Source organism: Platichthys flesus, chromosome 8 (assembly GCF_949316205.1).
Source record: "Platichthys flesus chromosome 8, fPlaFle2.1, whole genome shotgun sequence".
NCBI classification, from domain to species: Eukaryota; Metazoa; Chordata; class Actinopteri; order Pleuronectiformes; family Pleuronectidae; genus Platichthys; species Platichthys flesus.
Window position 1 is genome coordinate 18,861,454 of NC_084952.1, and position 25,457 is coordinate 18,886,910.

Below are 25,457 nucleotides of genomic sequence, written 5' to 3' on the forward strand. Positions count from 1 at the left end.
CTACATTAGAACACCAAGTTTGTAAACGTAGAACATAAGGATGTTGTTTTTCTGTTGCCATCATCTGGAAACAAGAAGTACTACATGTCCCATTCAGTAGTGTGTATCTCACCAGTGAATACTAATATTCTAAACCTCACCCAGTCTAATGGGGGCGCTGTTGAACCATGGATAAAGGCAGGAGGACATCCTGTACGTTAAGGGGGATTAAAATATTGGGCTGTATCATTTTACTATTGGGATTCAAAATATATGTGATTATATTTGTGTTCTTGCATTAAAGATTAGTCATACTTTGCTTGACTTGATAGATTCCCTCTCATTACTGACTTTTTGTAACTAATTATCACAATTCACCTTTCACGTTAAGGGCACACTTGAACCTTGACTTCTTAAAGAGGACAAGCAGGGAGAGTTGTTATTTTTGTTGTTGTTATATAGTCTGACTTCCCACTCAGTGCTACCTACCAATGCCAAACAGAGAGCATCATGGGAAAGAAGTGGCCAGCAGTTTTTCCTCAGTGTTCTTCTGCACCCTGTTGTTTCTTGGTTACTGGCCTTCATTGATTAGTTCCCAGGAACACTTGCAGTTGCACGCACACACAAACACACGCACACACACACACACACACACACACACACACACACACACACACACACACACACACACGCTCATTAGCCTGGTGTAAAAGCTGAGTTCCAAATTGTTCCTCAATCTGTATAGCTTCGTGCTTCTCTCTGCTGGACACAGCTCAACCTATGTCAAAAAAGTACTTAATTTTTTATTTTACTCTGACCTAAAACCAAACACAGAGTTCACATTAATGTAACATCAGGGGTGTTTATCTCTTCTATCTGTTTCCAGGCATTGACAGCAGCAGTGGCTGTGGTGCGGGATGTGGTTATACAAAGCATACAGAAGCATATCTTCATCTTTCCAATTTTCTGTTTAAAGCAGATGTCTTATGAGACCCATGTTTAACACTTGTGTCGTGCAGAAAATGTTGCTACCTGCGTGTGTCTGTGTACGTGCTTGCGGGTGTTTGTATGTGTGTGTGTGTGTGTGTGTGTGTGTTTGTGTGTGTGTGTGTGTGTGCATGTGTGTGTGTGTGCGTGTTTGTGTGTGTGTGTGTGTGTGGTGGCTGACAGGGTGGATGCCAGACATTAAAAACAAATTAAGCCAGAGCAGTTTCCATTTAACAAAGCAAAATGAATCATCCCTCTTGTTGTATTACACGCCACATCAGTTTTGCTGTAAAAATGAATCACTGCTAAAAAAATAAAAACAGGGACATTTTCTAGCAGTTGGTGGGCAGCATGACATACAAACACAATACAATTAGAGAGTGTAAGTATTAACATAAAATTAAATTCTACTTGAGATGTTAATGCGAACAATTGTTAATAAGTGTTTTACTTAAACAGCCGGGGTTGTTTCCACATCAAGCACTGGAGAGAAAAGTGTTTATGGTCCGAAATGTGAGATCAGCTTCTAAAGCATCTCAAATGTAAACAGAGGAAACTTTGGCTTGAAAATTCAACTCAGAGCTACAATTCACAGCACATCTAGGCCTCCTGTATTTATTATACATGTTTGCTGTAGCTTTTTATTGTGCGCATGTATGAGGTTATATATTATCATAGGGGGGCTACATTTCATGGAATGGCCTCTTCATTTAAGGGATAGTTTACCAAAAAATCACAATACAGTTATTGTTTACTAACCGCTATGTCGATGGAGGGGTGGGTAAAGTGTCACAGTCCAAAAACCCTTTTGGAGTTTGAGGGCTAAACAATGTTGCAGCAGAATCAAATACAATAAAGTAACTGGGGACCACTTCTTCAAACATAATAAAACAACAGAAAAAAAACATAGCATACCTCCATACTGCTTGTTGGGTGTCATTGAAGTTTCCGGAAGCCCCGACATTCAAATTCGATTGAAATGGCTTCATATACACCGTGCAAATTTACAATTTCTAGTCATATGATCATTTTGAGGTCACTGTTGAATGTCACTTTTCGATGTTGCTTTTAAAACCAGATCAGCAGATATCAGTGGTTCTTCTCATATCATATAAATATATTTTATTTATATATAAACTTTATTTGTCCCTCATATTTAACATTTCTTAGCTGTATAAAAAAATGAAGACAATTGACAATCAGCTTCGGAATACAGGTTGTCCTGACAGCCGAAGTTAGGTTAAAAGAAGCTATGAGCATATCCTGGGTATAATGAAGTCTCTTCGTAGAGCAGGCCGCTAACCTAATCTAACCTTACCCAACCCTAACCCTAGCCCGCGGACTGACACACAAACAAACTCAGAAATTGGATATAAAAGTTTACGTTAAGGATACGGATACACATGCATTGTTATTCCAGACACTTACAAAGACCTGGTGATGAAATCTCAAGCGAGGGATGACGATTTCAGAAAGGCAGTTAGAATATTATTAGGGGCCCTACGGAAAAAAGGCTATTTCAACTGTGACCATGATACTCAATCACAAACTTGAACAATAGTTTTCAGACCATAATAGAGAATCAGGGTATATCATGAATCAAAAGAATCAAATCATCTTTGCAAACAAATGAATAAGAATTTGAAAGATTTCTAAGTTAATGCCAAAAATATACACATATATAACTCAAAAACTAATATTCTATCTGTTATTATTATGTATTATTATGTAAAATTCTATATCAACAGGGATGATCCAGCCCAGATGATCCTACCCCTATAACTCTAGCTTGACCTTTAACCCTCACCTTAACCACTCCCATGCCTGCCCTAACCCATTTTCCTTGACCTCTAACCGCTACCCGGATATTTATGGTATGGGCGGTGGTCTAGTGGCAGAAACATGGACTATGGGCAGAGAAGGTCTCTTGTTCGTCTCTGGTTCGACTCCACGCAGAGAACCTGGATTGATCTGTCCAAAAATCCAAGAGTCTCCCTACCCTGTCTAGTGCCCCTGAGCAAGGCACCTTACTCCCCCAACATCTGCTCCCCGAGCTCCATACATGGTCGCTCACTGCTCTGTGTGTCCTGCACCAGATGGGTCAAAAGCAGAGGTTAACTTTCCCTACCTGCAGGGTGCCTGTGCATGTCTGTGCATGTGTTTGGGACTAGTAAATGCATCTTAATCTTAATCTAATCTTAATAAATAGGAGAACAAACAGCTCCCTCAGCTCATTCTTGCTCGGACAATCGTACAGGAATGGCCATCTCTGATCAAACCTGCAGCCAAGACATTTTTTGCTTTACTTAAACGTGCCTACGGGCCTGAAGAGGACCCACAACATTGCCCACAGGCACACAATATAGCGACACTATCACTTTATTTTCACAATATTTTTATTAAATATTTTCATTAAAAACATTTCATTTCAATTTCATTAAAGTCTATTTGAAATAAATTGAAAACATTAATCTTTTACTGTATCATTAAAAAGCGTGAAAAATACTTAAACAACCCCCCCCTCCCTGTTCACGAGCTCAGTTCCCCAATCATAACCCTAATTTAATTTAACCTAATTTACCCTAATCTAACCCAATTTAACTTAATATGACCTAACCATAACCCTAACCCTTACCTAACTTAACCTAAACCTAAACCTTAACGCCGGGTTCACACCGGACGCTGAAGCGTAGCGTTGTGCCGCGATCGTTTCGGCGTCGAGTCTATTTTTTCCGCTTGACGCGAGCGTATCGCAACAGGAAACACACTGAGAAATGATTTTAAAAGATATTGACGACATATTTTATATGATATAAATGATCAAATATGCATCCCATACTTTGTATTCACCTTCTGTTGTCCAGGAGTTTTAATTTTTCCACTTTTACCAACCACATTATTAAATGTCCCCCTCTGCCCATCCACTACAGCCACACAAGCAGTCATAAAGATAAAAAGAGAAAGGGGGGGCTACGTATTCTCCACATAGGCTTGAGTGGAAAATACGTAATTTACCCTCGAAACCCGACATTTAACGGAGCCAACAGCGGAGAAGTTCGTCAACATGGATGACATTAAATTAATAATTGAAGTGGAGAAGTACAGTGAGTTGTATGATCCTCGGAACATTTTGTATAAAGACAAGACTAAAAAGGACAAATGTTGGGACGCTGTTGCAGTTCATTTTGGAGCAACAAGTTCAAAAGCAAAAAAATTATTAAAAGCTGTTTTTACTGCAGGCTGATAACAGCGGCCCTTCCGCGTCGCTTCCGCGCCCGGTGTGAAACCGGCGTAAGGCCCATATATCAATATCTTTCCCATGATATCCACTAAACATTCATTTCTTTTTATAAATTAAATGTATTAAAGTAGCAAATACCAAACAGTTGTGTGTTGTTTTAATGAAAGGAGCTCTTTCTCCTCTGTGGTTTACTACAGAAGAACGCATAATGTAACCATAGATTGATCAGCCATAATGTCCTCCTCAGCATGAGGGAGAAAGCAGGCAGGGAGGTCGGAGGCACGAAATCCGCATGTGCATTTTGAGAGTCCTGTCGTGTTGAGAAGTAGATTTGAAGGTTGAAGATCTCTAAAAACTCACAGGGTAGTGTCATCATCAGTTCTAGCAGCACAAGTATCCAGACCAGGCCGCAGCTGAGCTGAGCCCAGTGAGAAGTCCTGAGGTTCCGAGTCTGCTGTGGCCAGTGTGACACTAGTGTGGCCTCCAGCCCCAGCAGGCCCAGCAGGAGCAGAGAGGCCAGGTGATGCGCATCGAGCAGCTGCTGACAGAGCACACTCACAGCCTCCCTCCACCAAACCGATTCCTTCGTCTTCATGAGGCCCATGTCACCCTGCCAAATCCAACAGGTCAGCGTTGCACCGAGCCATAGGGCCCACTGCAGCAGGACCAGCCCGTCGCAGAGTGCCAGCTGGCACAGGAACACGTTAGAGGGCTTGGTGGAGATGTGAGGCGAGCGGAGCAGCAGCAGAGCACGCAGGCTCAACATGCATCCCAACAGCAGATAAACGCCTACTCCATGTGGGAACAGCAGCACCGTCATCAGCTTCAGCAGCAAGAACCGTCGCAGCCATCCTCTGGAGGCCGACGGCCCTCCTTGTGTCACCGACCCCGGCCAGCACCGGGAGCTGATTTCCCAGAGTGACTTTGAAAGTTGGTGTGTTCTACCGAGAGGTACAGTTGGACGTTATTAAGCGGTCACACTCACAACTTATCATGGCTGTTTGAACAGTCGCTACATCACTGTGCTCCACCAGTTCAAACACATAAATGTTCTTTCTCACAGCTTTCTCTTTATTATTACTTAGTTGATAACTAAGTAGGCAGAGGCCCAGGCAAGCAAACAAGCAGCTCCTAAATTATTTAGTTTTACATCTACCATTTAAAATGACTGAGGCTGAAAATCAACTGAAACTCTAACTATGACACCTCAGCCACTAAGGGGATTAGTATTTAGGGCCATCTCCATATCCAAAGATTAAAAGTTTATTAATCGTTATTAATATAAATGTGTATTTAAACAGATAATTTATCGTTTGTATGGGACTCACCTGTAAATTGGCAGGAAGTTGAGATTGAAAGTCATTGTCCCGTTCCACCTAAATACATCCCGATGACTTTTCTCCCCCCATACTGGCGTCTCGTCCTGACCTTGCTGTAAGTGAATCAGTGTGGTTCGAGTCTCTTCCACCTCCTCTTTAACAACACCAGTTGCTTCTATTCGACGGGCTCAGTCTACAAATGTCATCACGTCTCGCCTGGCGATGAGCCAAACTGCATCTGACTCACAGTGGAGGGTAATCTATCCCCGAGGCAGATTTTCCCTGCATGACCAACAATCCCTGTAAACCTGTGAGTTTTTCCATTGAGCACAGAGACAAAAAAGGAAGTGTGTTAGGGAGAGCTGGTGCCAGGGACCAAGCTGCCCAGATGCCGTGCATGCCTTCATCTGAATGTACGCACAAATTCTTGACCCTTAAGTACCAATGAACTACTCTCCAAGACCTATTCCCAGTGACTAATATTGAATCACAGCAAATCCCTGTTACAACATTGCTGCATGTACTCCCTGAAAGAATGCAAGTTATATTGTCACAACTTGTTGTCAGTTATTCCATGGTGTTTGTCCCTGAATCAGCGCCGATAACCACGCACACATGCTGACAATGTCTTGGATGTTGTTTTAGGGCAGGCGGGCTGAGACACAACCGTATCCATAGAAACTAGGGTGTGATCATAATCATAATCGGTCTTTGTAATGGCTGGCATGTGATGTGACTCTCCCCTTAACTGACTAATCTCGTCTCGCCCTAGCATAAGGATTTGTGTGTTGGTTTATTTATTAGTTCCAGCATGTCTCTGTAAAATATATTATGTGTATATATATATATGTATTCAGTGTATGTATAAATATGCAATAATATTTCATATTATGTATTAATACAGTGTGTCATTGTATTATACTGTGTATGAATCTGTACCATTAATGTTTACAGGTATCTACTTGTACTTAAACCATGGTAAGGTGGAAGAAAATGTATCATTCCCAAACTTTATTTTACACTGTACTGTATTTCAAATTTATTTATAAAACTGTAATAATTTAGTATGTCCTGTACAATATCCAAATTCTAGGCTACTACTTTTTCCTTATGGTCACAATTTCTTCCGCTAAATCTACATTTAAATTCCAGAATCAGTAAATGGTTAACCGTAACCTGATTCATACATGGAAATACAAATCACAGGATGTATTGTAAAGTGTTTGTCACTTCTCTGATGCTTGACTGGGAAAACAGATGGTTTCCCTATTAGCTCTGTTTAAGCCAGGTGTCTGTGTCAGTGTCACTCAACATGTGACTATGAGAGTGAGCATGCTAGATAAAGTTTGTGAGTCAGGCACCAGACAAGCAGTGGGAAGGATGGTGCAGCAAGCAGGTGGTTTTCTAATAAAAAAAATAAAAAAATATCCAGACTGGACACAAACACAAACACAAGGATCGATTGCAAAATCAACACTTTTCTCAATTCCTTGCAATAGTTGCTCTGACCGCAACACAGTGTTCAGCCCAATAATCAACTAGACAAGCGTCTCCTTTAAGCAGCTTCCTCCCAGTCCAACAAAGATTTTCTGTACAAACTGTACTTCCAGTGTTCCAGTGATAGATATTCACTTAGAGTATGGAGCAAACCAAACATTGCCTGAAATGCTCTGGCATATAGTTGCTCGAGCCCTCAAGGACCAGTGGGCCTCCAACACAGCAGACTTCCGTTCCAGGCTTTGTATGCTGCTTTAACAGCTCAGTCATCCCACTGTAGCTTCACATAGCACAGCTCAGGTTAAACAAAGAAAAGCTGTCCTTCTGCTGGAGCCCAATTTTGTCTTCATTAAGATTTTAAGATTAAGATCCATTTTATTAGTCCCAAACATGCAAAGACACTCTGATGCAGGTAGGGAAATTGAATCTCTGCTTTCGACCAATCTGGTGCAGGACACACAGAGCAGTGAGCGACCATGTACGGTGCTCAGAGAGCAGTGTTGCCAGTAACTAAGTAAGATTAAAAGTTACTTGATTTTAAAAGTAACTAAGTTAGATTACAAGTTACTTTACTAGTTACATTCAGCAGCTGCCGACAACACCCCCGCTGCCTGAACATAAAAATGACAACCGGTTTAGCCAACACTCACTTTATTAGAAACCGCCAGAGAGTTCTTGTGAGAATTGCTGCTTAATGTTATTGTTGTGCATTTGATAATAACTCTTGATTGAATTGCTGTTTGTCAGAGCCTGTTAAGACTCGTTCTGCAGGCACAGTTTGAGACAGGAATCAAGATACAGCAAACTGATTTGCATACATTTCCATTTGGTTCTTGGACAGTCAGTCAGGATCTGGTATGGTCCTGTAAGTTGGAGTTCCTTTAAGTGAGCCATGGGGTTGGTTGAGTCAACCTGTAAGAGAATGTGTGAAGCAGGTTGTGGCTGGCAAGCAGTTCCTCTCTCTGGTATTACCTTGTGATACTGGGTCATTATTAAAAGTGTGAGCATCACATTTACATACAGCAACCTGTTTGGGGAGGAGGATAGCCTCAGGCATCAGCGACACTAGAGCACGATGTGCTATTGGTTTGCCTCCATTTCCAAATCTTGAAAAATCATGTGCTACACCAAATGCATATCTACTGTATACAATGTAGATGTTCACCATTTTTCTTTTAGCCAATTTGCTGCTTGTGCAGACAGAGAAGCAGGGAATGGTTGTGCAATCAATGTATTATGTGCTGTTACCACAAAGAAACCAACTTGATTTCTGAATTGGGAGACGCTGATCCATCCACCAACAGTTTAAAGTCTAGATTCTGCAGTGGGTTTTCTCTGTAAAGCCTGAAACATGCTTCTGCGTTTTCACGGGCCCGTAAGCGCAAGAGCCCTTCCGGGTCCCTTACGTGCTTATGAATCCCTCCTTACGTGCTGACAGGTGTCGACCCCCTTTTCTAAAATTTACGGCAAAGCTCCGCAAGCTCACTCAGCCCGCAAGGCTGTGATTGGTCTGCTCTACATCCCTTCTGGAGCTGCATTTCCGGTTTCATGCCCCATAATACCGGCAGAAATCACGGAAGATTTTGAAGAACGAATATGGACCAAATAGAAGAGCACTTGGCAGAAGATATCCGATAGTATGATCACTTGTATAACCTGTCACTGACTGGCGGATTTGACTGCCAGAAAAAGGCTACGAGGAGCCGCGGTGGCTATGTAAATAAACAATCGACGAAGAAGAAAGAAGGCGTCTCTAAGGTCGTCTTCGACAAAAAGCATTACTCTGCCTAGTGTTCTGGCGCGGAATTGCTTTGTAAGAAGCGCAACGGTTGGGGAAGCATGAATGAAAACGAGTCTTGCGCCACAGCGGCGTGAAAAGACACAGACGCAGTCGCAGAAGCATGTTTCAGGCTTAAGTCTGGTCTGGAGAAACAAATTTCAGTTATTGTTACTACACATTTGTTTCGTTCACCATCTCCTTCTGTTGGAAGAAGAGCAGCTGGGTTTAGAACATTACATTTTCTCACAGTGATTTTAGACACTTTTAACAGAATAGCATAATAACTAACCCAGCGTACAGCAGACAAATGAGATATCTTTTGTCCCTTTGCAAAATCAAAGACACAGCGTTTGGGATCAGCAGGGTTAGTGGAGAGTATCCTACTAAATCCCTGGATGCCATTACAGCCTTCTCTGCGGCGCCTACAGCTCTGAGACAAGTAAGGATGCCTGCAGCAACAGGATCAAGTTTTGCTGAGAAAAATGCCACAGGTCTCTGTTTGCCCCCATGTACTTGAAGCAGCATTGATAGTAGCCATCTGCTGTGATCGCATGCCCTAAAAATGAAACTTGGTCTTTTACAAACTGCAGTTTACACTAGTGAATCCTTGCAAAGAACAATTACATCTGCTCTCAATAGAGAGTTGAAAGCTGGTGTAATACCATCGATGGCTTTCTGTTTAAGTGGATACTGTGTGATAACCACAGGTTCCATGTTATGAATTAAACCCATATCATGATTGCCCTGAGCCCTTGAAATGTTGAAGGAACTGAAAGGGTGACTTATTATCTGGTTCACACAACTTTATCTAAACCATCTTTTTTCAGAATCTGCATCTTTCACTTTGTGATTGAATGCACTGCAGTGTAAATCTTCTGGATGCATACAGTCCGTCTGCAACTGCCTGATCTCATTTGTAGCATTGAGGTATTCACCCTCTATTGTCTACAGAGTTTTTAAACCCTTTACTTAGACAGAGCTTGGTTGTGCAAAGCCTTGAATTGCTGATGTCAAACTTTCCTTACCTTTTATCATGGATTTAAAAAATGCATATCAGTGAGTGAAAAAGTTGAGTTAAATCGTGTACATAAAGTGACACTAAATTCTTACTTTCACACAAACCGATGGAAAGAGCTAAACTAATAACACCCTATCCTCTCAGTAGACTTCTGTGTTCCGGCATCATTTGAAGCTTTCCCTGTTACCATTCGTTCTTCATGCAGCTGACATCCTCAGCTAACTCTGTCAGCTCGGTGCTGATTGAGGACAGCCTCAAGTCGATCACAGATGAGACTTTATTTAGCTGGACTAACAATGAATCTATCCTGAGAGAAGGTAAACCCATCTAACATGGCTTCTTCCCCCTCCCATGACGGTTGAACAAAGCTGTACAGTATATGGTCTGAGGAAGCTTCTGCAAAGTAAGACAAACGATTTGTTAGTGTTGTTGTTGACATTGTTATTATAATTCTGAGGAGCAGTTTATTCCACAACTGAGGATAACTGTATAACTATAGAATAGATATATTTTTTAACTTGTTTCCAAGGTAAAAATGAAAAACTTGCACATTATTTGGTGTATTTCTACATTAACGCTCTATCAATGAACATAAATGGTTGTGGTTGAAATCACTGTGTTCACTGCGCAGCCTGTACAAGTAACGTTGGGCGACATCTGCCAACCGCTGCTGCTGCCTGAGGAAAACACTTACGATGGCTGTTTTGTTTCTGTATGTCTTTCTTTTGTACTTCTGTCCACCGGTTTTAAGAAAGTCACAGGGATTTTCCCTGGTTTGCTTAAGTGCTGCACTGTTTCTGTGTGTGTGTGTGTGTGTGCCATAAAAGTCTTATAGTGAATAGATTTGAACTGGGATTGTCTCATCCTCACAATTATCAATACTTGTTTTTTATTTCAGCTAATATCTCTCCTCTGTTTCTTTTAATGTCTAGAGTGTCAGATCAATACAGCCCTTTGACAGCAGCAAACCCCCTCAACAGCAAATAGTAGCTTTAAGTTATGTCGGCATATGAGCCTTTTTCAATGTGCCCCTTTTGGAATTTGAGCACCTGCCCATCTAAAGGTCTCTGCACGGCCCTAATGGATAATCACTTCACTTCCTGTGCAAACCATGCACACTCATCACACATTAGGGTCCATGCCATCAACTGTAGACCACGGGATAAAAATGTTATGTAAATCAAATTAAAGTTTTACATTACATTTCATTTAGCTGACGCTTTTATCCAAATTGACTTACATTAAGTGCATTCAACCATGAGGATACAAACTCATAACAACAAGAATCAAGAAAGTAAGACGTTGTTCAAGAAAGCCAAACTACAAAGTGCTATATGTAATTGCCATTGAAGTGCTAGCAAATTTTATGTTTAAACTAAAGTTTTAATTTTATAATTATTTTTTTATTCAAGGTATATTTGGAGGAGATGTATTTTTTAGTCTGCAGTGGAAGATTTGTAGACTTTCTGCTGGTCTGATGTCATTTGGGAGCTTATTCCACCATTTAGGAGCCAGGACAGCAAACAGTCGTGATTTTGTTGTTGAGTGTTTAGCCCGCAGTGAGGGAGCAACGAGCCGATTGGCAGATGCAGAGTGGCGTTAACGGGCTGGGGTGTAAGGTTTGACAACGTCCTGGATGTAGACTGCACCCGATCCTGCGGATGCGGGCAACTACTGGTAATCATCATGTATCAAAGGAACAGGTTGTTGCAGTAATGCTGGCAGTAAGGGAGAGTTGACCATCGAGTGTCACACCCAAACGAGGATTACTTGCTGTTGTCAGTAGGTGATGCCATCACTACAGAAAGACTAATAGTTCACGTCGGACCTCTGATGACGAGTGAGCAATTTGGTGCCATTGGACAATGTGCAATGCAATTACAACAACTTAATTTTCCCGCTGTTCAGTAGGTGGCGCTATCACTATTACGAAGGATCAACCTTCGCTGCACCTCAATGTTTACACGGTTTGATGAAAAGTCACGGTTCCGACCATGAAGGTCTTCTGAGCACATTTAAGTTGTATATTGTATTATATTTATTGTAAACCAGCCAGGAGGACTGCATCAAAGTATAAAATATGTCACTTCCTGTTGTCAGCAGGTGGTGCTGTGACGATGAGTCAATATTGACATGGTTCTGGGCATGTCAGGACTGTGAACATGTGAAAGAGATTTGAGGCTGATTGGACAAAGTACAGAGGAGTTAAAATAAATCCCTCTTTTTTTTGGCGAATCATCAATACATGTGTAAATGGTCAAAAATGGCCGACTTCCTGTTTGGTCTAGCATATTGATCCAAGAGAGTTTTTTGTTTGTAATGATATGACATGTCACTACTGATTTTTGTACATGTTGGTCAATCTTGGTGCCGGGGCTTCACATGAGGGGTCTCTGGTCGCCACGCCCATTCCTTAAAAATATATGAATGGCTTCAGGGGGGTGCTGTTGTTACACAAATGTAGTTTTAGTGAGATTGAACAAAGTTGACTGAAGTTAAAGCAAAAAGACGAGGAGGAGTAAATCATAGTGTAAGATTAATTCAAATTTTAACTACCCAAACAATATACATCACGTTTGTATGGAATTTCATGAAGATCACTTAAACCAGACGGAATTACGTCATTTTAGGGGGCACTGTTGAGCCATTTTGCCATGTCCCATTTCCAATTACTCCAGAATACAAATGAGTTGAATGAATTCTCTTTTAAATGGAAATTTTGTGTTTTCCCAAAGAATGTTTTGTTGTACAATGCAAACACTTATAATCATTCAAATGAGACACTACAAGGTATGTAACATAATGTTGATGACACTGATGGGACCACATTTAGGTCAGACAAACAACTCGAACAAGCAACTTCAAATGCATTTTCCATTCTGCCCTTTGTGGTTGTGTGTGTGTGTGTGCATCCGTGCAAAAACAAATTATAAGAATTTACAGATGAAGAGATACATTTCCGTGTGTGGCTTGGGATTCTATCAATGTCTTTTAATGAAATATGTCCATAATGCCTTATAATATACTGCAAATCTCACAAATTAGTTAGCATATTTGAATATTGTATTGTGAGTCGCAACCAAACAATGACTGCTGAACTTCTACTAAATGAACTAAATATTTTTCCCAACCTAATTGCTCTCAACAAATGGCATACACTTTAATGCACATCATCAGATCAACAGTAACGGGAAACATTCTCGAGATCTAATCTCACGGGAGGAAACCTCTCACATTTCCTTTTTGCAAAGTGTCACATGGGTTTATCTGTGTGTGCATGTTTGTTTGCATGCACTCTCGTGTTTAGGTTTCATACACGTTGGATAGATGAGGGAGTTTATCTGAACAAGCTCTCATGCCATTTGCTTTGGTGGAATGAAATTTTACCGATGAACTGAAACCTGAAAGTACAAACTAAACCACGTATGCTATGGCCTATGCTTCACCTCAATTTTAAGAAACAACGCTGACTTTTACATTTCAGAGCCAACCTGACCTACATACACCTCCGAATCTGCAGTGTGTCACCAGCTGTGTCAGAGCAACTAGAAACGAACTTCTGAATTACAGTCGATTTCAGTCCATATATTGTGATAAATTTAAAGCAAATCAATAAAATCTAAAGTCTGTTTTGCAGTCCAGGGAGGCAAACAGGGATGGGGTTTACAAAAGTTCTAACTAGTACGAGTTATGAATAAACACAGTGGTATGTGTGTGTTGGCTCTGGTTGAAGACACACGACACTTCTCACTTCCAAGGAAGGACTTTTTTTGAACTGGGGCCAGGTCAAAAATGTAGAATTAATAAACAAAAGTGAAGATGTTTTCATACCCAAACGACAACATAGGTGATGTGATCTGTGATATGTAGGCAAATCTTGGAATGTGCACATAGATATTTGGCAGACAAGGCTATGTTCTACTCCAATAGCTGGATGAAAGGCAGATGATCAGTTACAACCTTTTTATCAACAGTCTATGGTTACAACTCAGGTTGGCCACGCATTTGACCCTTGTTTTACACCACATTTTTGACTTCAGGCTCTCAACACAACCTCCATTTGTTTTGTAGGATGTGTATGGAGGTTTTCATGCGGGGAGAAGGACGGGTACTCCACTTCCTCCAGAAATGAAATATCCCTGATGTGAACACTGCCATTTTGCGAATTTTGCCGCAAGAGTCTGAGCAGTAACAGGCAATCCTCTCAGGTGTCAATCATGACTTCTCGCCTTCTTTTTGTCGCATCAAATAGCTGTTTAAAATATAACTTGCGTAAACATTTGACGTGCACTTTGACTTTTTAGTTCGGTGCATGTTCAATTCACTTACATAGATTAGGCTGGGTTGATCACCTATATTGGCTTCAATTTTGAGGAGCTGTCGTCCATCTTTATATACAGACTATGGTAATTACCGATATTTGAATTTCCAGAGAAGTATTTGTTTAAGTTACTGATTAACTTGATGAACTATTTGTTTAGTGATTAAATAGTTATTAAGACCTCCGTCACTATACAATCAGTAAATCATTATGTCAAACAGAGAAACTAAGATGCTTAAACCCTGCTTTGGGGATTTTGAGGTGGGCTTACTCAAATACAAACAAAATTACTTTCAGCATCTCTCAATGGACTATTATTGCAGCTTTCTGCCCCACTGTCCCTGCAATAATTTTTCTTTGCATTTGGTGCTCTACCGAGCTGATGGTGTAATAAGTGCTCACGCAGAGTCTGTGTTGTTGACATACACTAAGAGCAACTTGTAAGTTGCGTTTACCAGAGCTTATAACCACTAAATCATTCACAGATGAATTATCCTGCCCTCCCACCACACAGGCCTTTCATCGGCTAAAATGACTTTGCCATTTCCACTGAAGTAACCACGTCATTTACAAATTGTAACCCACATTGATTAGCAGCACATGGAGGAAATGATGTGAGATCCTCTGTTAGAAGCGACTGCATCTGTCCCTTTGTTTTAACGTCTCATGACATCTGATCTTACACCGCTCGTCCTTCACTTTTACTGAATGGAGTAGCTACTGTCCCGGCAACAAACCCCCAGGGAGATCGTGTGTTCCCTCCCCCCATAAAAAAATGGGGGGAGGTCTGATTAACTCTTATTCACAAGTTGTCTCACTGAGTTTCAAGAAGTAAGCCACTGGTCTCTCACAACCATCCTTCCCTGCTTGAAACAAATCGGCTCCCACATCGCGGGCATCCACTGCAAGCTGAAATGGCAGACAAAAATCTGGAGGTCCAATCACTGGAGGACTAGACAACATGGCTTGACCTGAGCGAGTGAAGATGAAGCCTTCGTCGCCATCAAGGTCATCTACAACTTTGTCTCCTATCGACACCAACCCAAATGGCTTGGCTGGACCAACCTGTCACTAAAATTTGGGCACTGACTCTCATATGGCCCAAATTGTCACAACAATGGCCCTGGATCTCCATCTTATGCATGGTACTGTGACCTGAGAGCGGAAAATAAACCCCCTCCCGAGATGGGCATGATTGGAAACGAGGGTTCATCTCTGCAACTAGAGGGCGACATGTACTATGATCACCTGGCCTTCTTTGTTGGTGGTCTTCCCCCTGCTTCTCTTCAAGGGGCCTTCTCCCTCCAATCAGTCCCCCAGATAGGCCGTGGGCCACCTTGTAGCAATCAGCCTATTCTGCTGGTCGCATCAAGTTCATTTAGATAGTCCTACATCTCCCTTGGGACACTGACTTTAAACAGTTCCAGTAGAGGGAAGTATTTCAGTTTAACTTTTCCAAAAGCATTATAGGAATTTATGGAGGACCATACATGACATAAGTAAAAATAAATAAATAAATAAATGTATAAATAAATACAGAAATAAATAAATAAATGAATAAATAAAAATGGAAATAAATAAATAAATACAGAAATAAATAAATAAATATGTTAATACCAAAAGAAATGTCAAAAGAAATGTCTTAAATATATTTTAACATTTATTTTTTCCCTGATACATTTCCTTTGCATTTGCAGTGTCCTTATGCTAATGAGAAAGGCGGGCCTAACCGCAGTCTCATGCAGGATTGGTCACAGGAGTGTAATGATCCAGCCCTACTACTTCTGCCTTTCAATGCTGGTGTCCAGTAGCTGTTTGCAGCGTTGAGCCAGTTCACACTTAAAATGAACTAGTTCAAGTTCAGAGGGTTAGTTAAGGTTATTTTTTATTGGGATGATTTAGCTGTCAGAAGTCCTGACTGTGAGCGTCACGTCTCGTGTTGTACTGAGCACAATGAGCGAGCCGAGAGGAGGAGGAGGAAACAGAAACTCCAGCTCGGTACAAACCACCTGCAGCTTCTGCTCTGATCATGAAGACGCGGATCTCTGAGCAGATGTGACCAGAGAAACTCTTTGTTTCCACTGTTTCCACTGTTCCACAGAGTCACTAACTGGCTTTTTCACGGTGAAGTGCTCAGGTCTCAGTCACTGCCCGTGTCTCTGAGCGATTGTGTGGCGGAGCGCAGGGGCTGTGTGTGTGTGTGTAGCTCAGTTGACCAATCCTGCTCGAGACTGAGGTTAGGCCCGCCTTTCTCATTAGCATAAGGACACTGAAATCGAAAAATAAAAGTTGGAATAAATGTGGAAATAAATAAATAAATATGGAAATAAATGCAGAATTAAATAAATCAATGTCTTAAACTTATTTCCACATTTATTTATTTATTTCCACTTTTATTGCAACTTTTATTTATTTCCACATTTATTTATTTCCACATTTCAGTGTCCTTATGCTAATGAGAAAGGCGGGCCTAACCTCAGTCTCGAGCAGGATTGGTCAACTGAGCTACACACACACACACAGCCCCTGCGCTCCGCCACACAATCGCTCAGAGACACGGGCAGTGACTGAGACCTGAGCACTTCACCGTGAAAAAGCCAGTTAGTGACTCTGTGGAACAGTGGAAACAGTGGAAACAAAGAGTTTCTCTGGTCACATCTGCACAGAGATCCGCGTCTTCATGATCAGAGCAGAAGCTGCAGGTGGTTTGTACCGAGCTGGAGTTTCTGTTTCCTCCTCCTCCTCTCGGCTCGCTCATTGTGCTCAGTACAACACGAGACGTGACGCTCACAGTCAGGACTTCTGACAGCTAAATCATCCCAATAAAAAATAACCTTAACTAACCCTCTGAACTTGAACTAGTTCATTTTAAGTGTGAACTGGCTCAACGCTGCAAACAGCTACTGGACACCAGCATTGAAAGGCAGAAGTAGTAGGGCTGGATCATTACACTCCTGTGACCAATCCTGCATGAGACTGCGGTTAGGCCCGCCTTTCTCATTAGCATAAGGACACTGCAAATGCAAAGGAAATGTATCAGGGAAAAAATAAATGTTAAAATATATTTAAGACATTTCTTTTGACATTTCTTTTGGTATTAACATATTTATTTATTTATTTCTGTATTTATTTATTTATTTCCATTTTTATTTATTCATTTATTTATTTATTTCTGTATTTATTTATACATTTATTTATTTATTTATTTTTACTTATGTCATGTATGGTCCTCCATAGGAATTAACCCACCGATCGAATGCAACCTCCTGTTTTCATCACAAATCCAACTAAGATATACCCTGCTGACTTCTTAAGTCACGAAATGAACAGTCTGAGCAGTCTAGATCTCGGCCTGTCTCAATCACTTGTTGATAATAACACCCCTCCCTTTTCCAAAACTTCCCTGGCATGTATGACTAGGTGACCGATCCCCCTATCCTAACAGCCATGCAAACAGCCAATCAGGAGACTGTGTGACTGTGTGTGACAGTACTAAAACTCAACAGATAACTCAACAAGGCCAATAAGAAAATGATGGGTGGCTGTAAAAGTTTGTTTTATATTTCAGGGACATTATTAGAATGTTTTTGTGAACCTAGTTATTGTCAAGTACCAGGGGTATGACTTCTGGATTATGGGATGTGATAGATCTCCTATTCACTCTAATTTCAGCTCTGGGGTGTGTATATTATTTTACTTTACAATCTATCCTCCCGATGTGGCCAAGTGGAACACCAACAGCCTGCCAAAGTCCCTACACACTTACTGATGAAGACGGATATACAGATTCCTGCAAATTCAAAATTATGTGAGACGGGAGACATAAACCTAAGAGCATCTAGGCCTATATCTGTCCCGAAATCCCCATATTTTTGTTTTGTTTCTCTTCACTCGCAGCAACAGCATTTTAAACAATACAAACATAGTCATGGGCCAGTGGTATAAATAGTATTATTGCTGTGGAAAAAGAGACTAAAATAACTCTCTTATGAATTCTAATCAGTCCAATATTTACTGTTCTCTACTTACTGGGCAACTCCCATTTTTCTCATCAACTGTTTATGAACGGGGCAAATAGATCCGTAGACCTGGGAAACCTGCACTGGGCAAACACCTGGAACTGCCTCTAAAATCACAATGATCAGCAGATCCCTTTTACACTTGCATCAGTGCAAAGAAAGATCCCTAATGTAATATACATTGGTTGCTAAATACAATGGACTAACACTAAATTATACACGTGTTACCATGAATCTCTACTGTAGATTACCTAATCAGAATAACAGCATAGAAAATTAGTGGGTGGAGTCCACCTCATGGGTAAAATTTGACCGAAGGGGGAGGCTTAAATAACCCAAATGAGTAAAATAAATAATTAATAGTATTGATTTAATTCAGTACTTGATTAATATTGCTGAATAAATCTATTGATTGACTGAAATTTGTATCCAAATATAGTGGAGGCTTCCTGAAGTCACCTGTCTCACCCCTGCAAACAAATGGTTCAGTCCTTGCTGCTTGTTTCTTCTGTTATCATAATCAAAGTGCCTTGCTGACTAAACAAGAAGTGGTGTTCATTCAGGACAGCAACGTAAAGTGAGGGAGTGAAAAAAGAAAAGTAATAAAGGAAAGAGAAAGAAAGCAAATAGAGGACAGACACTGCTGACAGATGTCTTTCCACAGAAAGGTGAGTCAAGCAAGTTAACTACATCACACTGGCTGTCTGTGTTTCAGATTCGTTGATTATGTCGGGTGTGTCGGATGTGTGTGTGTCGTGTGTGTGTGTCTGTGTTTGTGTGCATGAGTGTGCGTGTGAGAGCGAGAAAGAGCCTGTTGTCCTTCATCTGACATTTTTTTTTCTATTCTTAATGTGAATATATAGACAAAGGCACTCTCGCTTGTTTATGATAACTGCTTGATTTTTTAATGTTAAATTTACCTTTATAGAGATCTATTTGGGGATGTTGCCATCATCTTTCTTTTGGTTTTAGTTAGGTGTATTTTACAAGCTGTGTTGCACGTTTTGTATCACAAGTTCATCAAACATAATCCGATTTTAAGTTTAAGAAAATATGAAAACCAGGGATGAAACTAACAGAATATCACAGTTTGAGAAAATCAAGCCAGTAGGTCTGCTCGTGCCTAAAAAATTGAGGACTAGGATGCATTAGGAAAATGTATTTATGGAAAAAGAATCAGCAGGAAAGTAACAAGAGCAGAACTTAAAAGTTGTTCCCATAGTTGTGTATTTGTTGTCAGTGATGTCTGATGATATTGTTGTGCTAAACAGAAAGTGTGTTCCTACGCCGAATAAGCATCCAAACAACAGCTGCGGGTTGTGAAGAGGCAGCCACCTGATGCAGCGTCCTCCCACCACTGCTACAGCATCTGGCAGAGAAGTCAAAGAGGCGGAGAAGACTCGATCTGAGGCAGCAGAGACGATCCACTGACCTGACAGCCGACAGGACCTCAGCGGTAAGAAACACTTTTGTTTCTTTTGTTCAGGGGAGGACAGAGAAGTTAAAGTAAAGCATGTAACTGTTATGTTTTGAGTGCCATTCACTGTTTGAGCAGTGTAAAGCTTACATTGCTATATAAGTGGTCAGCAACCTTTTCAAGCCCAAGATCACTTTTAAATTCCAAATGTAATAGTTTTTGCAATTTGTGGGGGTTATAACATTTTAAAGTGCATGTTTGTGACATAATTTCAACAGGTAAATGTTAAAACTAATAATATTTTCTGTTTATTGTTCAAGGAAACACAACACTGTCTATGACACAAACGTTTTTAAAATACTTTCAAAGTGAATGCATTCCAATGTTTCAATTTATGAATCCACTAATTTGGTCTAACAGGGCTTTGATTGTTATCGATAGATCAGAAGATGCGCCTTCTCATACCGAAGTGTCCTGGTGTTTAGTTTAGAACATAAACCGACTTGTTTTGAATACAACTCTGCCTATGTGAACAACAGACAACGGACACACAGCTCATCTGCGACGCAACCCCAGCCAGTGAGCTCAGAGTTCGGGGATCGACAGTGAAGACTGCGAGATCGATCGGTAGATCAGGATCGACCTGTTGGCGACGACGGCTCTTATTTGATGGTGCGTGTTTATTTTGTCACACGATTGAAAGAATGAATTGCATTTCACAATACTTCATTACAAAGTTCATCACAGTTACACAGAAAGGTTCACAATAAGGTGCACGAGATTCCAATTTCGCTTGATCTATTTTGTTATCATGACAGCAATAAAAATGTTCCAGAAATTACTTTTGTATTTTCAATTGAGGCTACAGACATGTGATTTTCTTATTTGGATGATTGAATAAAGAATTGGATCAGTCACTGTCAGTTGCAACTCCAGCTGAATTCATCTTGTTAAACGCATGGAGAGAAACATTAGAAAATCTGAATCTTTATCATGGAACCAGATAAGATCTCTTATAAGTTCCTCCAAATCAGTTTCCTGCCACATATCAACACAAGTTTCTGTGTTTTTCAAAATCATTTCTTTTATTTCTGTCACAGCAGGAGGAGGTGTAACCACAAATGGAGCAGCAAAATCTGATCAACAGCACGGAGAGCAACTGCTCGTCCATAGATGACTTCCGCAACCAGGTTTACTCCATATCCTACAGCATCATCACTTTGCTGAGCCTCACTGGGAACGGCTTAGCCCTGGTGGTGCTGATCAAGACGAACCGCCAGAATTCCCCCTTCCACGTCTACATGATTAACCTGGTTGTGGCTGATCTGCTGTGTGTGATGACGCTGCCACTGCGAATTGTCTACTATGTCAGAGGGGGCATCTGGAGCATGGGGAATTTCCTCTGTACCTTCAGCTCCTATGCTCTCTATGTAAACCTCTACTGCAGCATCTACTTCATGGTCGCCATGTCGATCACGCGTTTCCTGGCCATTGTCTATCCTGTGAAGAACCTGCAGCTGATGACAGTGAGCCGTGCTCGCCTGGTGTGTGCTGGCATCTGGGTGTTTATCTGTCTTTTATCGTCTCCCTTCCTCATGAGGGGTCAATATATAGACACTACCACAAATACAACCAAGTGCTTCGATGCTCCGAACGGTGAAGTCGGTGATAAACTCAAAGTGCTGAGCTATTTGTCTCTGGTGATAGGCTTTGTCCTGCCATCACTGGTGATACTGCTTTGCTATGCCGGCATTATCCACACCCTAGTGTCTCGCTCCCGACTGTCTCGCACCCTTTCTGCTCAACAACAGCAGCGGGCCATGGGCACAAAAGCCATTCGAATGATTGTCATCGTCTTGTTGACATTCACGATCAGCTATATGCCTTACCACGTGCTGCGAACCATCTTCCTGTCCCGGGTTCACGACAGCTGCCAGGAGAGGATCAAAATGCAGAAGTCTGTCGTGGTGACACTCTGCCTGGCGGCTGCCAACACATGCTTCGACCCACTGCTGTATTATTTCTCTGGAGAGGGTTGTCGCAGCCACTTTTTCTCCTGTGCTACTCAGTCGCAGACCCAGAATCTGAGAGAAACCACCCAAAGGTCAGTTAACTCCCAACAGCCAGGAAGTCGTCAGGCATCAATGTCAGGATATGTTAAAGGAAAGAGTTCAGGATGACCTGTTGCCTCATCAGTCATCAGGGAAAGAGTCAAGAAGAACAGATGTAAGATAAAGTATGACAGAAAGAGATTTAACAGATTTTACTTTGTCGGCTCATGAACAGAGTATTTATATATTTTAGTTACAAGTCTCAAGAGACTGAGAATGATATTCTAAAGAGGAGAGATTGTTAGATAATTATAATTATTATTATTATAAGGACACTTGCCAGTATTCTTATGTCACTATCGTATAATGACAATTGAAATTGTATCTACCACAGCTGTATTTTTTATCATCAGTGTTTGTTATTGTGTTATTGTCACTGTTTTTCGCTGCCTTAACCATTTATTTAACCATCCATCCATACCACTTATCCTTTGAGGGTTGCAGGGAGGGGTGTGCACACTGGACAGGTCAATTTAGAGACTCCACTTATCTTTACGCCACCTGTATTACTTTTGACTGTGGGAGGAAGCTGGAGGACCTGGTAAAATCCCACATAAACATGGAGTGAACATGCAAACTCCACTCAGAAGTGGTTTTTGACCCATGGCCCTGCTTGCTTCATTGCATCAGGCTTAATATAATTCCTCATGGTTGTTATGTTTACTTTTAACTAAACGGTATCGTTTTGTTTTGTGCTGCTGATTTTTCTTCACTCTGTATTATTAATATTATATAACAAACCTTTTATGTAAAGTAATAAGCTGGGGAAAAGTGTTGGGTGCATGTACTCTAGAGGAGTAGTTCAGAATAAAATGGTTAATAGGCTTTCTTCGCCAGATTTAGATGTATTATTGATACATATCACTCAGTAATATGAATACGAAGCGGCAGCCACTGGCTGTTAAGCTTAGCACAATGATTTTAAAGAAGCTAAAGCTCATTAATTAGCATGTTGTTTATCTCGACCTATTATGAAGTCAGGCAAACTGTTTCCATGTATTGTTCCATGTTAAGCTAATGGACTGCTGACAGAAGCTTCATACTCATGTGAGTGGTAACGATCTTCTCATCTGACTATATGTAAAAAAGTTATTTAACTGCTGTGGTCCCCTGAACTGTTATTTATAATAACTGCCTTAATATGTAATGAAATATATTTTAGTTCCTTATATTATGTCTGTATATTAAAAGCTGCAACTTCATTCAACATTTCTTTATGTATGCTGACAATAATGTTTTATAGAGCAAAACAACAACAACATTTAAATATCTTCGCTCCTTTTTCCAGAATCTGGGAAACACAAATGAAAATGGTCTTGGGAGTCATTTCTTTTTGAGCAAGGATAAAAGTACCAGACAGTATTCCTTTGAGAGATGGGATCAAAATAAAACTAGCAAAATCTGAAAAGTAGAATAGTTAAAGTTGAAGGGGCTTCATGTAAATTGTCTTTGCTGCATGTTTTCTTATCAGACGAATATATGGCTTAAAATCCCTCATCAAGATCAATAAAGTCCGTAGGCAGAAAGGCTTCTTGTCTTGATTTTGATAATGCTGCCATCTCCTGGTACATTGGATAGTCACAACACCATTCAAATACATTGACAAAGGTCCATCCCCAAACATATCTCAAAAAGCAAGTTCATGGAAATAACATTCCTTGTCTTGTATTCAATTGCCACCCTCTATTTATTTGCCTTATCTACTGTATGTTGATTATCATGTTGTTAACTTTTCATCTTGTGGTGTATGAAGTGATGAGGACAAAAATGGAAATAAACTTTTGGGCATCATCGTGTTTATTATTTGCGCTTCCTATGTAGCCTATGTATTAACTGTAGTGCTGTGTTGTATGTGTTTTGAATCATATTACAAAATGTATTAATTAATTTACTAATTCCAGTCCAGTCACGGAAGTCTGACTGTATGATGAGTTTTACACTTTGTCCACTGAGTATCACACCAGCATATATTAATAATAGCAGCTTCCTTGAATGATTCAACACTGATCATTTTCTCCATTGCTGCTTGCTTCTCCATTTCTCAACGAGTTGCTTATCTTATACCTCGAAGTTTCAGTGAACATTCATCAACTGAGTTCATGCTGAATGTATAAGATATATAATAGTTTTCAAAGATATGAACTGAAGCTAATAAAGAAAAAGTATGATAGCTTGGCCTCGCCTTTGTGTATGTCACAACATTCAGACCCACAGTGAGCTTCCAGGTTAATTAGAAATACAAAATAACAGTGAGAGGAGAAGATTGTTGAGGTCAACCCTGCCAGTCGGAACATAGAAGGCCACTGTATTACCACTTCATAAACAGATAATATCAAGCACATGATCGTCTCCCTCCTCCGTTTGCACAAGAACATCTTTGTTTGGAGCTGCAGAGCAGGGCTATCTTAGAGATGGGAATTTGTGGTCGCAGTGTTAGTGTACCTCACGGCGGACATACTTTCCATAAAGGAAGTAAGGAAAGTCCCTGCTGAATTCCCACTCCTTTGTTTTTCTAGAAAGGTTAGAGACAACAGTGCTTCCCATTGCATCCAAGGAAAACCACTGATATTAAAATACTATCATTCCTCTGTGCGCCACAATCTCACTTCCTTCTGAGATTTGGCCTTAGCATTGGTCAGTTTTTAGGAAACGTCAGGGATAGATCTTTTTTGCCTTGGCAGATTGGCAGATGTTCTGTGTTGCAGCTGATGGGGACATTAACGAATACACAGACACTGTCTCTTCATATATCCTCAAAAGCATTGATGATGTCGTCCCATGTCGAACTTTCCCTAACCAAAAGATTAAGATTAAGATTAAAATCCATTTATTCATCCCAAACACATGCATGAGTGTGCCTTTGCATGAGTGTGCAAAGGCACACTCATGCAGGTAGGGAAAGTTAATCTCTGCTTTTGACCCATCTGGTGCAGGACACACAGAGCAGTGAGCGACCATGTACGGCGCTCGGGGAGCAGATGTTGGGGGAGTAAGGTGCCTTGCTCAGGGGCACTAGACAGGGTAGGGAGACTCTTGGATTTTTGGACTGATCAATCCAGGTTCGTCTTTTGTTGTCTCTCCGTGGAGTCGAACCAGAGACGAACCAGAGACCTTCTCTGCCCATAGTCCAAGTTTCTGCCACTAGACCACCGCCTCTCTCTACCATTACCACCCTGGGTTAATGGTAATGTCTGTGCTAAGCTCAGAGCACGGTCCTCTGCCTATAACTCTGGTGACCCAGAGGCTTTGAGGAAGTCCAGATGTGACCTGCAGAGGGCCATCAGATATGGAAAAAGAGACTTCAGGGACAAGCTGGAATCCAACTACCTCAGCTCTGACCCCCAACGCTTGTGAGGTGGCCTGCGACACATCACTGGCTATAAAGGGAGAAATAGCAGTGATGATCAGCATGCCGCCTCCTTACCTGATGACCTCAACACCTTCTACGCACGGTTTGAGGCAACCAAAATCCTTCTGACCCTGACAGTGGCTGACGTGAGGTGAGAGCTTCAAAGAGTGAAGCCTCGAAAGCCATCTGGCCCGATGGAGTTCCAGGCCGCGTCCTCAGGGGGTGCGTCGACCAGCTAGTGGAGGTCTTCACCTCGATATTCAACCTCTCCCTACATCTCTCAACAGTCCCCACCTGCTTCAAGCAGGCCACCATCATCCCCATACCTAATCTTCCATCACCTGCTACCGCCCTGTAGCACTGACCTCCACCATCATGAAGTGCTTAGAGCGGCTGGTCCCTTGACCCCTTCCAGTTTG

The 25,457-nt window shown here is 41.2% G+C and overlaps 2 protein-coding genes across 2 annotated transcripts; one reads left to right on the plus strand and one right to left on the minus strand.

Annotated features, from left to right (window-relative positions):
• Positions 1-3,528: 3,528 nt before the first annotated feature.
• On the minus strand, positions 3,529-5,889 carry LOC133959051 (uncharacterized). The gene is made up of 2 exons (XM_062394132.1): positions 5,536-5,889; positions 3,529-5,148 (listed from the first exon to the last, which is right to left on the minus strand). Exons 1-2 carry the CDS (start codon positions 5,568-5,570, stop codon positions 4,365-4,367), a joined length of 819 nt encoding a protein of 272 aa, XP_062250116.1. The 5' UTR covers positions 5,571-5,889; the 3' UTR covers positions 3,529-4,364.
• Positions 5,890-18,717: 12,828 nt separating this feature from the next.
• LOC133958422 (cysteinyl leukotriene receptor 1-like) lies at positions 18,718-23,480 on the plus strand. Its single transcript, XM_062393190.1, has 4 exons — positions 18,718-18,829; positions 19,433-19,617; positions 20,118-20,250; positions 20,679-23,480. The coding sequence occupies exon 4, from the start codon at positions 20,700-20,702 to the stop codon at positions 21,756-21,758; it is 1,059 nt and encodes a 352-aa protein (XP_062249174.1). The 5' UTR covers positions 18,718-18,829; positions 19,433-19,617; positions 20,118-20,250; positions 20,679-20,699; the 3' UTR covers positions 21,759-23,480.
• Positions 23,481-25,457: the final 1,977 nt, after the last annotated feature.